General features: G+C 57.1%; 1 protein-coding gene across 1 annotated transcript; it reads right to left on the bottom strand.

The window, feature by feature from the left end:
• Positions 1–542: 542 nt before the first annotated feature.
• On the bottom strand, positions 543–15,207 carry CD177 (CD177 molecule). Its single transcript, XM_057710877.1, has 9 exons — positions 15,156–15,207; positions 14,940–15,080; positions 14,498–14,683; positions 13,583–13,702; positions 13,239–13,355; positions 2,150–2,290; positions 1,243–1,428; positions 978–1,106; positions 543–712 (listed from the first exon to the last, which is right to left on the bottom strand). Exons 1-9 carry the CDS (start codon positions 15,205–15,207, stop codon positions 543–545), a joined length of 1,242 nt encoding a protein of 413 aa, XP_057566860.1.

Raw genomic sequence — 15,207 nt, 5'->3', positions numbered from 1 at the left:
GAGCCCCCTGATTGTTCTGAGGCCCTGGCTACTAAGACAGAAGCCTCATTGGTCCTGGTGCCCTTTCCCCTCCAAGTCATGGCGATGCCCAAGTACTTTTGCCTGCAGCACCCTGAAGACTCTGCTGCCACCCGATGGGGTCCAATGGAGATGTGGACCAGATCAGTAAAGGACGGCCTGAGATGGTGACTCTCTCAGTAGATTCCTCTCCTCCCTCACGCCAGATCTCTGGGAGTCCTGCCCTCCCCTCACATAGAGAAACCCCAGCATCTGGGGAAAGCACGGTCTCTTTATTATCACACACATGGGGCCACTGCTTGAATGTCCACACTCCCGTAGGGCGAGTTCAGCTGTTCCCAGCCCTGTCATCAGGTCATATAGTACGTGGGGCTGGCGGTGGATGATAAGTTGTGTAGAGGACTGGGAAATAATTCAGCGTCCAAGGCTGTTTAGTTATGAGGGCAGAGGGAGGGCTGGCGCTAGAGGGTCAGCAGGGGCTAAGAATCATGGGGAAATGGGATTAGGTACCCCATACCAAAGGGCTAGGGCAGGTAGGGGGCAGGGGCAGCTCCACCTTGCAGTATAGGCTCATTCACATCATCCTGACCATCACGGTTCTCGATCACAGAAAAGACCCCAATATTCCGGATGCGGTTCAACAAGGAAGGTTGGGCCACGCAGCCCTGGATATTCAATGGGGAGCTCAGCCCACCTGGAGGGTGAAGATGGAGTCAGAGAGGGCTCAGAGCTCCTCAGCTTATATTCCTAAACCCAAGGAATCCTAGGCCCTCCCCTCTCCCCTCAGACCAAGAGACCAGCTCTCAGTCCCCTTCTCCCTCAGACCTAGAAAATCTGGGTCCCCAGCCCCCTCCACCCTCAGATACGTGAGCCAGGGTCTCAAGCACCCTCCCACCTCAGGACCAGTGAATCCAGGCCCCTAACCCCTTCATGCTTGGGACCTGACCTTCAGCACTCACCTCCCCTGAGAGCAAAGTGACCCTTGTAACAACGACTGGTGCCCTTAGGACATCTCACAATCTCAGGTTTGCAGGATCCAAAGACTGACAGACAGGTGGGACACTCTAGGTCTCCTGGGGCAGGGGGAGCTGGGGAGCAGAGAGAAGGTTGGGGGCGCACAGCTCTGCTCTTAGCTGTAGCCACCCTCCTTGAGCCCCAGAGTGTGTCTCTGGGGCCCCGTCTCTCCCCACCCCTGCTCCCACCCAGCCCGCTGGGGTCCCACACCTGGACGAGGGAGGGAGTTCAACAGGACGCTGCTGCTGGCGGCCGAGTTGCACCAGTTGGAGGAGCAGAACCGGACATAGGAGGCGACAAACACTCCGGGGGGCCCCGAGTGTATGGAGATAGCACGGGAATCCTGTGTCCTGGCCTTGATGCAGCCTTTGCTCCCCATCAGGACTGATCTGAGTCCTGAGGGGAGAGACAGTGAAAGCTGGGCGGGGAGGGGAGACTCTGAGGGCAGGTGGCAGAGCCAGGGGTTCCTCAGTGCACAGCAGGCAGAGGGGGGTTGCAGGTCCCCTGATGACAGGAGCACAGGTCCTGTTGAGTGCCAGGTGAAGACTGGGGCCAGAGCCTGGGTCCTCCCCTAGCTCTGCCACCTCTCAGTTCTTGCTCAAATATCACCTTCTTACTAGAGCATCCCCAGAACACAAATTGCAACCTTGACATCACTTTCCTGATCTTGCTCTGGTGGATTTCTTTCCACAGCTCTTATCTTCACACCCATACCTTACTCTTTTTTTTTTTCTGCTTCCCCATTGGCCTGTAAAGCTGCTAGAAGGCAGATGCGATGGGACTTTCAGCATCTAAAACAGTGCCTGGCACACAGTGGGCAGCAGCTCATTGGACCTTGAATGAAGTCACTGAGGTTACTCTGTGTCAGCTCTGTTCTCAGCCCTCTGCCTGGACTACCGGATCTAGCCTAGTGACTACCCAGCAAAGTAGGTACTATCATTCCCACCACCTCGCCCCCAGTTTTCAGAAGGGGAAACCCAGGCACAGAAAGAGGGAGAACTGGGTTTAGAACTGCAAGCGTGAGGGGAACCTGGCAGGAAATTCAGGGCACAGAATCCAGGGCAGGGAGACACAGGACCCTGTGTGGGGGTCTTGCCTTCTTGCGTAGTCCACGCACCTACATCTATGAGCAGAAGTGTCTCCTGACACATCTCCCCAGGATTACACGGCTCCTCCCCACTTGTGGACCAATCAGTAGGTTCCTGAATCAGGTTTCGAGAAATCTGCAATGTGTTCCCCCGATGACAGGTCAGAAAATCTGTAGAGAGAATCACACAGGGTCCATATGAGCCAGGGACCTGCTGTGTCTGTCCTTCCCGGTCCTGCGCTCGGGGAGATGATCACATTCTTGAGTTACCCTCCAAGCCATCTGGCCACTGGGTCCTTCGACCTCAGATTTAGAAGGAACCTAGGAAGTCTGAGCCCCACCCCTATTCTTTACCCTGTTTTTGCTCGAACACCACAGGCACTTTTCTCAACACCCCTTGAGGACAGCTATTCCTCCCTTTGGGTATGAGAGAGACGGATGACTCTTTCTTAGCCTGAGCCGATCTCTACTTCCCTCTCTGAGCCTCAAGGTCCTTATCTGGATAATGAGGAGGGTAGCCTGACACCATATATTTCTTTCAACTGAGAAATCCTGTGTTCCAAACAAAAATACTCAAATGCCCCGTGTGTGCTGAACACTTATTTACGTGCCCGGCTGCCATGATCAGTTTCCACAGATTAACCTATGTAAGCCTCCCGAGGAGCTTGCCTCACCTGCACTGCCTCATTTCCTCCTGGCATCCCCCTCCAACCCCCGCAACACCGCCAAGCAGGTAGTGTTCTCCTCATCACCCCCATTTTCAAGGTGGGAGAAAGAGGAGTTTTTAAGTAGCTTGCCCGATGTCCCACTGTGAGGGATTGGCAGAGCTGGGCTGGGAACTCAGGCATTCTGGCTCCTTGTGGGGAGCCATGGGGAAGAGAAGGATTGATGACCATCCTGGGCTACCTTGGCCCCTGCATCCCTGGGGTCAAAGTTTGAAAACCATTAGACCTTCTCTTAAGGCCATCACACGGTCGGCCATGATGTGTCCTGTGACGCAGAAACCCCTGGGCTGACCAAGCAGTACCCACAAATATATAACCTTCAAAACAGCCCCCATGAAGGAAGGCTGCTCATTTCCCCACTTCACAGATGACAAAATCGTGGCTCCTGCCACCCTCCTCCCAGCCTGGTGCCTGCTCTGTCCACCCCATCTTTCCCATCTTGCTCAATGGCACCTCCTTTCTTGCAGTTGCTCAAGTTGAGAACATTGCTGTTGTTCTCGACAATTCCCTTTCTCTTACACCCCATGTTGCACCCATTAGGAAATCCTGTTGGCTGAAGCTGCAAAATACCTCCAGAATCTGACCACTGTTCACCACCTCCACTGCTTCCACCAGGGTCCAAGACCCCTTGGCTCTCACCTGCTTCCTCCTGAGTCTCCCTGGGGGTCTCCTCCCCCATGCCCACCTCCCCTTTACTCTAGTCTCCACCCAGCAGCCAGAAGGATTCCCATAAAAGGTAGGTTGATTCATGTCACTCTTCTGCTCAGAAAACACCACTAGAGCCTCATCCCATTCAGAATGAAATTCTAAGTCCTTAAAATGGCCCCAAAGGTCCTACAGGATCTGGCTCTATGTCATCTGCCCCCCACCCTCCTCCATCCGTGGGTCGTGCCCTGCTCCCTCTTGATCGCTCTGCTGGAGCCACACTGGCCTCTGGATTCCTCCTTGAACACATGGCAGGCACAGGGCACCCCGCCCGGGACCTTTGCATATGCTCTGCCACCCCTGACTGTCTGGGATCATCTCCTCCTCCCTGAACTTGGTGACAGAGGCTCAAAGAGGCGGTAATCCTCAAAAGCTGGTTCAGTGGCAGAGCTCAGACAGAAACCCACATCTTTCTGATTCAGAAAGCTAAGCTCTTAAAGGCTGTGCTCTCCCTGACTGTGCGACCCACTGCTCTCACTTGGGACCACCATCCCATTCCTTAGGGGGACAGTCACGGCTGTTAAAATCCCAGCCCTTTGGTTCTTCTTCAGTATGGACGCCTGCAGCAGCCCACTTTGCACCCAGTCCTTGCACCTAGTCTTCTCCCGCCCCTGTGCCTTCCAGGAGCTCTTCTATCTCCCTGAGATGCCCTCTGTCCTCCCCGTACTCCCTGACATCGTGCTGTACCCCAGCTTCTCATGCCGGGCCTTGCCGACGCTCAATAGGTATTTGCTAAACTACCCAAGTGAACTTAACCAGGGTAGGTAAACGCACCGTCCAAGATCTGGCTCTGATGCTGAAGGCCAGCAGAACATGGACATATATTAGGAATATCCACTTGTGGTGTAAGGGCTGTGTTTTATGTGACATGTGCGTGGTTTGGGCAGCATGCATATATGGGATGTGAGTGGCGTGTGTGGATGTGCAGTGGGAGGTGTGATATGTGGGTGGTATGGGAATGTGATATGTGTGTGGTATGTGTACGGTACGTGATGTTTGGTGTGTGTTTCTGGGGAGAGAGTGTGCTGGTGAGGTGTGTGGTGTGTGTTTGCTGTACGGGTGGGGCATGGTATGTGTCCCGTGTATCTGTCTTCTGTTTGTGTGCGCTGTCTGTGGCATGTGGTGTGTGTTCTGTGTGCTGGGTGAAGTTTGTGGTGTGTGGGCGATGTGTGAGGTGTAAGGGGCCCGTGTGTGGTATGTGATGTGTGGTGTGTGCATGGCACAGTGTGTGTGTTTGTGTGTATTGTGTGTTGTGTGCGTGGTGTGTGTGGCATGCATCCGATCTGTTTCTGAAATGCCTTCTGGATTATGAATGTTACCTAGTCCCAGAGATGAGGGCCAGGTAAGTAAACCAGCATTAATTAAAGGGAAAGATTCAGACTCTGTCCCTCCCTTCCATGGCTCCCCTGCCCTCAGCAGAAAGGCTAACCCCTCAGTCTGGCTGGGCAGATACCTGACCCATCACCAGCCCTGCCCCCCCCACCTCTTGGCTTGCTCACCAATAGCCATTGTCAAGACACAGCAGGGCATTTCCTGCCTCCTTGGCCTGCCCCCCCCCCCCCCCCCCCGCCGTTCCTTCTGCTTGGTTGCAGTGGCTCTCCCTTCATCTTGCACCCCCACCTTGTCCACCTGGAAAATCCGTGATCACCTGCCTCTCCCAGCTGCAGCCCATCCTCTCGATGAGCCCTCCTGAGGCAGAGCTGAGGGACCCTTCTTGGAAACAGCCGGCTGCCCCCACCGCCAAGCCTTTGCCTGTGATGTTTCCCCGACCCGTTGGTGTCCTTTTGCTCTTCTGTGAGTAAACTGCAGCTCATTTTTAAGACACGGCTCATAGGTCACTTCCTCTGTGAAGCCCTCCCTGATTCAGCCTCCCAGGACATTATCTTCCTCCTCTGAGCTGCACCCCCCCAGACCCCCTTCCATGACAGCCCTGTGACCATCTGTGTCTGTGGTGTCTCCTTTCCCCACCCTGGAGGCCCTTTAGGACAGGGCCAGGGTCTGAGTCCTCTGGGGTCTCCACGGGAGAGCTTGGAATCCTGTATGAACTCACGTCAGCAGACACACCCTGGGCGCCCATCCTCAGCCAGCCCTTGTGCTGCCCGAGGCTGGAAACGTGGTGTCAGTGACATCCAGGCTCTCTCCTCAAGGCCCCCAGTCCAGCCAGAGGGATCCACACAAGAGGAACGTTTGCTGAACTCACTCAACTCTCTCCCTGAAGCTCGGACGGGGAAGACCCTCCTCCCACTTTCCCAAGACCTCACTCCCCTCCTCACCCCACTCCCCGCCTCACCACGGCAGGTGCTTCACATCAAGATACTCCAGGCCACCCTCACCCACTAGTGCTCCGGTTGGGCTGGGATTCCATGGGTACGTGGGGACCCTCCCCACGTACCCATTTGGCTCTTACTTTCCCTGTCACACCTGAAGCACCCTTGATATCCTCTTGGATCTTTTTATCTCTGCAGCATGGCTGCTGGGTGCTCCAGTACCATGGGTGGGGGATGGGTGAGGGTGGGTACGGGTGGTCAGGGGGAAGTGGGAGACCCAGGGTTACCCGAGGTCAGGGAAAAACAGAATTGGAAGCAGCGAGTCACTCCCAGCAGGGAAACCAGCAGGCACCCCCGCACTCACTTCTGCAGCCAATGGGTAGAGTGGCATGTGATGCAGCCCACCCTCTCTTGCCCCTCTCACCTTCCTCCCTGCTCCCCTCCTCTCCCACCCGGACACACTGTCTTAACTTGGCCGGGCACAGCATCATTTAAAACACCCACCAGTGGGTTCCTGTCCTATAGCTCTGTCCCCTGGGCCACGTACCCTCTGTCTCCCCTTGAGCTGGACACCTCTCACTGGCATCCTCCCCTGAAGCGCCTACTGGGAGAATCCCTTCCATCACACCTGCCTGAGTGAGAATTAAACATCTGAATGACGTGATGCTGGCTTTGGTGGGATGTGTGGATGTCCGCCTTTCATGGGGTCATCGTGCCCCGAGGCTGCGGCGCAGGGCACTTGGTCTTGTGGGCACGACACTCACCCGTAGAGTCACAGGTCTCCTGCACACTGATAGGCCCGATTTCCTGAGTCCCGTTAAGCAGGTTGCAGCCTGCTTGGGACATGCATCCCCGGACTCTCAGACGGATGGGGCGGTTCCCTGCGGAAAGTGAGAGAAAGAGGGAGAGGGAGATGCTGCTGCTGGGACCATCCAACCCTCCGTGGAAGGCGCAGCTTTGGGAAGTCAGGCCCACCCTGCTCCCGGTCCCAGGCCTCAGCTCCTCTTCCTCCCCAGAGACTCAGATCTGGGTCCTCAGACCCCCTCTACGCTCCCCCTTCTACCCCACCCCACTCCAGTGCCCCGCAGGGACACCACGTCCTGCTCACCAACTTTGAAAAGGAGGACCCCACTGTAGCAGTGCGAGCTCTCGGCGGGGCAGGTCATCTCTGCTGCAGACGGACAGTCTTCTGCAGACAAGCAGACTGGACACCGCACAGACCCCAGGACTGGGGAGGTGAGAGAGAAAGGGAGGGAAGACTGAGAGGGCTCTGGATTTGGACCGGATGCCTTCTTGCCACCCCCTCCCCCATTTCACTGGTCCCAAGAATCAATCCCCTGGTCTCCCCAAAATGTGCCCTCCTTGGGCTCCTCTCATGAAGGCCTGGGGTGCAGGGAATTCGGGACATGTGGCTAGAGAGACAGCAAGGCGGGGAGGGAACGTTAGATCTGGGAAGGGGCACCTGGGACTGAGCGCAGGTGGTGGTGTGAGTGGGCGAGGGGTGTCCTGGGAGGACCCAGCGGCTTCACCTGCAAGTTCCACCACATAGTCCAAGAAGACAAGACGCCCCTCCCTGTCCACAAACAATGTCAAAGAGCAGAGGAACACAAAACAAAGGCCCAAACCCGACTTATGATCTCACACAGAGAAGGATAGTGGGAAGTCACAGGCCAGTTTCCCTCAGGAAGAGGAAATGCCAAAACCCTGACTGGAACATGCGTGAACCGAATCCAACAGGATGGAAAGAAGGAGCAGGCACCAGGTTAGGGCCAGAGCCAGAGGCGGAGGTGGGTGGTTGAAGGTCAGAAAGTAAGTTCAGCTTGCTGCTCTGGGACTGTTAGAAGAAGCTGCTGCTCACGGAGCGGGTGCTGGGGAGGGTGGAGGTGGGGGGAGGCAGGGAGGGATGCTAAAGGAACAGTCCGGATGTGCCCACCCCAACCCCCTCAGCCCCGTTCCTCCCCCGCTCCTGACCACCCCCTTCCAGGCTCCTCCTCCCCTCTCTCCTCCCTCCTCCCCTCTCTCCTCCCTCCTCCCTTTGGCACCTGTGGGCTGGCTCGGGGTCCAGAGAGGGAGGCTGTTGGAGAGACTGTTGCACAGGTCCTCCCGGCATACCCGGGTGTAGGAGGTGATGGACAGGCCAGGACCTGCCCTGTGCTGGGTGATGTGGGCCTCATGATCGGCTCTGCCTCGGACGCAGCCCTTGATGACCACCACGTCCACGAGAGGTCCTGGGTCAAGAGACAGAGGCGGGCTGGAGTGAGGTCAGGACTCCAGGGGCCTAGAGGGAGGGTGTGTATCGTGGCCTGGAGTGAGAGGCTGCGGAGGAGGCCCCCGGGCAGCTAAGGAGGGGACAGCTCCTGGTATTGGGGGCAGCGGTCTTCTGAGTTTGTACACAGAATGCAGGTAGGACTGGGGGGGGATCGGGGTGTCTCTGCACAGGGGAGGGTGGGAGTCAGGCATGGGGCCCATGGGGCCCTTCTCACCATTCATAGTGAGTATCAACACGTCAAGGCAGCCCCAGCCATCCTCACATTGGCTCTGGCTAGCTGTCCACTGGAGGGGCAGGTCCGATACATTCCTCACAGCGTGCAGTGTCCCCGACTGGCAGGTCAGGCCCCGTACTCCTGAGATGGGATGTGGGAAGACATTCTGGAACCTTTTTGAAACATTGAAAATGTTGAAGTATGTGGGCCGAGCGATGGGATTCAGAATGTCCTGCTTGAGCAGTGGAGGAGCTGAGGGTGCGGGGCATGGAGACTAATATCACCCTGTTTGGTCCTGAGGGATGGCTGGTTAGCCAAAGACGGGTAAGATTCCTCAGAGGAGGAACAACCTAAGACAGGCACAGCCGCAGAGGGGCCAACAGGGGTGATGCATAGAGCCTTCCTAATATCACCGTGTTTGGCCCTGGAGGATGACTGGTTAGCCAAAGACGGGTAAGATTCCTCAAGGGAGGAACAACCTAAGACAGGCACAGTCACAGAGGGGCCAACACGGGTGGGGCACAGACCCTTAATCCTTCTGAGAGAGGTCTCCTTCCCCCAGGGCTGCTTTGCTCTCCACACCCAGCTCAAATCAGGACCCAGGAGGCAAACAAAGATCATTGCCCCCAGTCATGTGAGGCCTTTGATTGTTTATGGGATTAACCTGGGAGTGTCAGACCCTTAGACTATGCCGAAAACTCAATAAAAGCAACGTGGGATTAATCAACGAGGCTCTTGATCCGAGAGGTCTGGAGCCCCCCGGTCCCACTTTTCTCTTCAGTCTGTGTCTGTGTCTTCTTCAAGCTTGCGGCACCCGTCACTCGCCTCGAGTCGCCGAGCTGGTCTCGGCAATGGGAAGAGTGAACACGTCTTAGCTCCTCCCCCCAGGGGAATCCCCTCCCCGGCTGGGGTCCTCACTCACGGGGGGCGGTGAGGGTGATGCCCAGGAGGGCCAGCAGCAGGGCAGAGCTCATGATCAGGGCCGCTGGAACGCTCCCTCCAGCCCTTTCTCCCAGGAAACTAAGCCCTTTTATATCCCTCACCCAAGGCAGTCCAGGAAAGGGGAGGGGAGGGCAGGGTCTTGCTAAGTGAGGCCTGGGCCTGAGTCTCCACAGCTTAAAGGCAGCAGGGCTGGAGAGGGGTGGGGCTGGGGGTGGTGAGTGGGGTGGGGTTGGGGCTGGGGGTGGGGGGATCTGGATCCTCCCTCCTTCCCCAGACCCAGGAGCCCAGGCCCCCGGCCCCTCCTCCCTCAGACCCAGCAGTCCGGGCTCCCAGCCCCCTCAACAGTCAGAGATTGAGGCATCCTGGCTCCCAGACCTCACTGGTCCAGATCCCCAGCCCTTCTTCCTCCAGAGCCCAGCTATGTGGGTCCCCACCCCCACCTGTTTCAGGGTAGTTTGAGAAAGTGGTTTCCTCATCTCACAGCAACTTGGCCACCTTCTGGCCCCAGGTGTGGAAATGGCCCAACTGCCTGTGAGGACACTATGTGGTGAGTCGTGGCTGGCCCTTATGCTCTCCCTAACCTAACCTCTGCCCTCCACATATTCCTACTTCTCTTTTCTTTCTCTTCCCTTCCTATATTGCTATCCTTTTAATTCTCTTTTTCACAAACTTCCCTCATGCTTTCTCTTCTTCTGTTTTCTCTCCTCCCAGCACAACACAGGCCCTAGAATCTCTACTTCCCCGCCACCCAGGAGGGAGCAGAGGAGTGGTGGGGTGGCCGGTGGGGGTGATGAGTGAATATCTACCAAAGAATTAGCTGCAAAATACCTCCAGAACCTGACCACTGTTCACCACCTCCACTGCTTCCACCAGGGTCCAAGACCCCTTGGCTCTCACCTGCTTCCTCCTGAGTCTCCCTGGGGGTCTCCTCCCCCATGCCCACCTCCCCTTTACTCTAGTCTCCACCCAGCAGCCAGAAGGATTCCCATAAAAGGTAGGTTGATTCATGTCACTCTTCTGCTCAGAAAACACCACTAGAGCCTCATCCCATTCAGAATGAAATTCTAAGTCCTTAAAATGGCCCCAAAGGTCCTACAGGATCTGGCTCTATGTCATCTGCCCCCCACCCTCCTCCATCCGTGGGTCGTGCCCTGCTCCCTCTTGATCGCTCTGCTGGAGCCACACTGGCCTCTGGATTCCTCCTTGAACACACGGCAGGCGCATGGCACCCCGCCCGGGACCTTTGCATATGCTCTGCCACCCCTGACTGTCTGGGATCATCTTCTCCTCCCTGAACTTGGTGACAGAGGCTCAAAGAGGTGGTAATCCTCAAAAGCTGGTTCAGTGGCAGAGCTTAGACAGAAACCCACGTCTTTCTCATTCAGAAAGCTAAGCTCTTAAAGGCTGTGCTCTCCCTGACTGTGCGACCCACTGCTGCCACTTGGGACCACCATCCCATTCCTTAGGGGGAAGGTCACGGCTGTTAAAATCCCAGCCCTTTGGTTCTTCTTCAGTATGGGCACCTGCAGCGGCCCACTTTGCACTCAGTCCTTGCACCTAGTCTTCTCCCGCCCCTATGCCTTCCAGGAGCTCTTCTATCTCCCTGAGATGCCCTCTGTCCTCCCCGTACTCCCTGACATCGTACTGTACCCCAGCTTCTCATGCCGGGCCTTGCCGACGCTCAATAGGTATTTGCTAAACTACCCAAGTGAACTTAACCAGGGTAGGTAAACGCACCGTCCAAGATTTGGCTCTGATGCTGAAGGCCAGCAGAACATGGACATATATTAGGAATATCCACTTGTGGTGTAAGGGCTGTGTTTTACGTGACATGTGCGTGGTTTGGGCAGCATGCATATATGGGATGTGAGTGGCGTGTGTGGATGTGCAGTGGGAGGTGTGATATGTGGGTGGTATGGGAATGTGATATGGGTGTGGTATGTGTACGGTACGTGATGTTTAGTGTGTGTTTCTGGGGAGAGAGTGTGCTGGTGAGGTGTGTGGTGTGTGTTTGCTGTACGGGTGGGGCATGGTATGTGTCCCGTGTATCTGTCTTCTGTTTGTGTGTGCTGTCTGTGGCATGTGGCGTGTGGTCTGTGTGCTAGGTGAAGTTTGTAGTGTGTGGGCGATGTGTGAGGTGTAAGGGGCCCGTGTGTGGTATGTGATGTGTGGTGTGTGCATAGCACAGTGTGTGTGTTTGTGTGTATTGTGTGTTGTGTGCGTGGTGTGTGTGGCATGCATCCGATCTGTTTCTGAAATGCCTTCTGGATTATGAATGTTACCTAGTCCCAGAGATGAGGGCCAGGTAAGTAAACCAGCATTAATTAAAGGGAAAGATTCAGACTCTGTCCCTCCCTTCCATGGCTCCCCTGCCCTCAGCAGAAAGGCTGACCCCTCAGTCTGGCTGGGCAGATACCTGACCCATCACCAGCCCCGCCCCCCGCCCCCCCCCCCCCCCACCTCTTGGCTTGCTCACCAATAGCCATTCTCAAGACACAGCAGGGCATTTCCTGCCTCCTTGGCCTGGCCCCCCCGCCATTCCTTCTGCTTAGTTGCAGTGGCTCTCCCTTCATCTTGCACCCCCACCTTGTCCACCTGGAAAATCCGTGATCACCTGCCTCTCCCAGCTGCAGCCCATCCTCTCGATGAGCCCTCCTGAGGCAGAGCTGAGGGATCCTTCTTAGAAACAGCCGGCTGCCTCCACCTCCAAGCCTTTGCCTGTGATGTTTCCCCGACCCGTTGGTGTCCTTTTGCTCTTCTGTGAGTAAACTGCAGCTCATTTTTAAGACACGGCTCATAGGTCACTTCCTCTGTGAAGCCCTCCCTGATTCAGCCTCCCAGGACATTATCTTCCTCCTCTGAGCTGCACCCCCCCAGACCCCCTTCCATGACAGCCCTGTGACCATCTGTGTCTGTGGTGTCTCCTTTCCCCGCCCTGGAGGCCCTTTGGGGCAGGGACAGGGTCTGAGTCCTCTGGGGTCTCCACGGGAGAGCTTGGAATCCTGTACGAACTCACGTCAGCAGACACACCCTGGGCGCCCATCCTCAGCCAGCCCTTGTGCTGCCCGAGGCTGGAAACGTGGTGTCAGTGACATCCAGGCTCTCTCCTCAAGGCTCCCAGTCCAGCCAGAGGGATCCACACAAGAGGAACGTTTGCTGAACTCACTCAACTCTCTCCCTGAAGCTCGGACGGGGAAGACCCTCCTCCCACTTTCCCAAGACCTCACTCCCCTCCTCACCCCACTCCCCGCCTCACCATGGCAGGTGCTTCACATCAAGATACTCCAGGCCACCCTCACCCACTAGTGTTCCGGTTGGGCGGGGATTCCATGGGTACGTGGGGACCCTCCCCACGTACCCATTTGGCTCTTACTTTCCCTGTCACACCTGAAGCACCCTTGATATCCTCTTGGATCTTTTTATCTCTGCAGCATGGCTGCTGGGTGCTCCAGTACCATGGGTGGGGGATGGGTGAGGGTGGGTACGGGTGGTCAAGGGCAAGTGGGAGACCCAGGGTTACCCAAGGTCAGGGAAAAACAGAATTGGAAGCAGCGAGTCACTCCCAGCAGGGAAACCAGCAGGCACCCCCGCACTCACTTCTGCAGCCAATGGGTAGAGTGGCATGTGATGCAGCCCACCCTCTCTTGCCCCTCTCACCTTCCTCCCTGCTCCCCTCCTCTCCCACCCGGACACACTGTCTTAACTTGGCCGGGCACAGCATCATTTAAAACACCCACCAGTGGGTTCCTGTCCTATAGCTCTGTCCCCTGGGCCACGTACCCTCTGTCTCCCCTTGAGCTGGACACCTCTCACTGGCATCCTCCCCTGAAGCGCCTACTGGGAGAATCCCTTCCATCACACCTGCCTGAGTGAGAATTAAACATCTGAATGACGTGATGCTGGCTTTGGTGGGATGTGTGGATGTCCGCCTTTCATGGGGTCATCGTGCCCCGAGGCTGCGGCGCAGGGCACTTGGTCTTGTGGGCACGACACTCACCCGTAGAGTCACAGGTCTCCTGCACACTGATAGGCCCGATTTCCTGAGTCCCGTTAAGCAGGTTGCAGCCTGCTTGGGACATGCATCCCCGGACTCTCAGACGGATGGGGCGGTTCCCTGCGGAAAGTGAGAGAAAGAGGGAGAGGGAGATGCTGCTGCTGGGACCATCCAACCCTCCGTGGAAGGCGCAGCTTTGGGAAGTCAGGCCCACCCTGCTCCTGGTCCCAGGCCTCAGCTCCCCTTCCTCCCCAGAGACTCAGATCTGGGTCCTCAGACCCCCTCTACGCTCCCCCTTCTACCCCACCCCACTCCAGTGCCCCGCAGGGACACCACATCCTGCTCACCAACTTTGAAAAGGAGGACCCCACTGTAGCAGTGCGAGCTCTCGGCGGGGCAGGTCATCTCTGCTGCAGACGGACAGTCTTCTGCAGACAAGCAGACTGGACACCGCACAGACCCCAGGACTGGGGAGGTGAGAGAGAAAGGGAGGGAAGACTGAGAGGGCTCTGAATTTGGACCGGATGCCTTCTTGCCACCCCCTCCCCCATTTCACTGGTCCCAAGAATCAATCCCCTGGTCTCCCCAAAATGTGCCCTCCTCGGGCTCCTCTCATGAAGGCCTGGGGTGCAGGGAATTCGGGACATGTGGCTAGAGAGACAGCAAGGCGGGGAGGGAACGTTAGATCTGGGAAGGGGCACCTGGGACTGAGCGCAGGTGGTAGTGTGAGTGGGCGAGGGGTGTCCTGGGAGGACCCAGCGGCTTCACCTGCAAGTTCCACCACATAGTCCAAGAAGACAAGACGCCCCTCCCTGTCCACAAACAATGTCAAAGAGCAGAGGAACACAAAACAAAGCCCCAAACCCGACTTATGATCTCACACAGAGAAGGACAGTGGGAAGTCACAGGCCAGTTTCCCTCAGGAAGAGGAAATGCCAAAACCCTGACTGGAACATGCGTGAACCGAATCCAACAGGATGGAAAGAAGGAGCAGGCACCAGGTTAGGGCCAGAGCCAGAGGCGGAGGTGGGTGGTTGAAGGTCAGAAAGTAAGTTCAGTTTGCTGCTCTGGGACTGTTAGAAGAAGCTGCTGCTCACGGAGCGGGTGCTGGGGAGGGTGGAGGTGGGGGGAGGCAGGGAGGGATGCTAAAGGAACAGTCCGGATGTGCCCACCCCAACCCCCTCAGCCCCGTTCCTCCCCCGCTCCTGACCACCCCCTTCCAGGCTCCTCCTCCCCTCTCTCCTCCCTCCTCCCTTTGGCACCTGTGGGCTGGCTCGGGGTCCAGAGAGGGAGGCTGTTGGAGAGACTGTTGCACAGGTCCTCCCGGCATACCCGGGTGTAGGAGGTGATGGACAGGCCAGGACCTGCCCTGTGCTGGGTGATGTGGGCCTCATGATCGGCTCTGCCTCGGACGCAGCCCTTGATGACCACCACGTCCACGAGAGGTCCTGGGTCAAGAGACAGAGGCGGGCTGGAGTGAGGTCAGGACTCCAGGGGCCTAGAGGGAGGGTGTGTATCGTGGCCTGGAGTGAGAGGCTGCGGAGGAGGCCCCCGGGCAGCTAAGGAGGGGACAGCTCCTGGTATTGGGGGCAGCGGTCTTCTGAGTTTGTACACAGAATGCAGGTAGGACTGGGGGGGGGATCGGGGTGTCTCTGCACAGGGGAGGGTGGGAGTCAGGCATGGGGCCCATGGGGCCCTTCTCACCATTCTTAGTGAGTATCAGCACGTCAAGGCAGCCCCAGCCATCCTCACATTGGTCCTGGCTAGCTGTCCACTGGAGGGGCAGGTCCGATACATTCCTCACAGCGTGCAGTGTCCCCGACTGGCAGGTCAGGCCCCGTACTCCTGAGATGGGAAGAGCGAACACGTCTTAGCTCCTCCCCCAGGGGAATCCCCTCCCAGGCTGGGGTCCTCACTCACGGGGGGCGGTGAGGGTGATGCCCAGGAGGGCCAGCAGCAGGGCAGAGCTCAT

This window comes from Hippopotamus amphibius, chromosome 16, assembly GCF_030028045.1.
Source record: "Hippopotamus amphibius kiboko isolate mHipAmp2 chromosome 16, mHipAmp2.hap2, whole genome shotgun sequence".
Lineage (NCBI taxonomy): Eukaryota > Metazoa > Chordata > Mammalia > Artiodactyla > Hippopotamidae > Hippopotamus > Hippopotamus amphibius.
The sequence above is the reverse complement of the archived record's forward strand: the minus strand, read 5'-3'. Positions and strand labels throughout refer to the sequence as shown.

Excerpts from the sequence above, each read along its gene's own strand:
- CD177 (XM_057710877.1), bottom strand. The coding sequence starts at position 15,207 with ATGAGCTCTGCCCTGCTGCTGGCCCTCCTGGGCATCACCCTCACCGCC. Across the intron at positions 13,356-13,582 it reads GGTCCTCCTTTTCAAAGTTG|GGAACCGCCCCATCCGTCTG; the intron begins GTGAGCAGGATG and ends CACTTTCCGCAG. Across the intron at positions 1,107-1,242 it reads GAACTCCCTCCCTCGTCCAG|CTCCCCCTGCCCCAGGAGAC; the intron begins GTGTGGGACCCC and ends TCTGCTCCCCAG.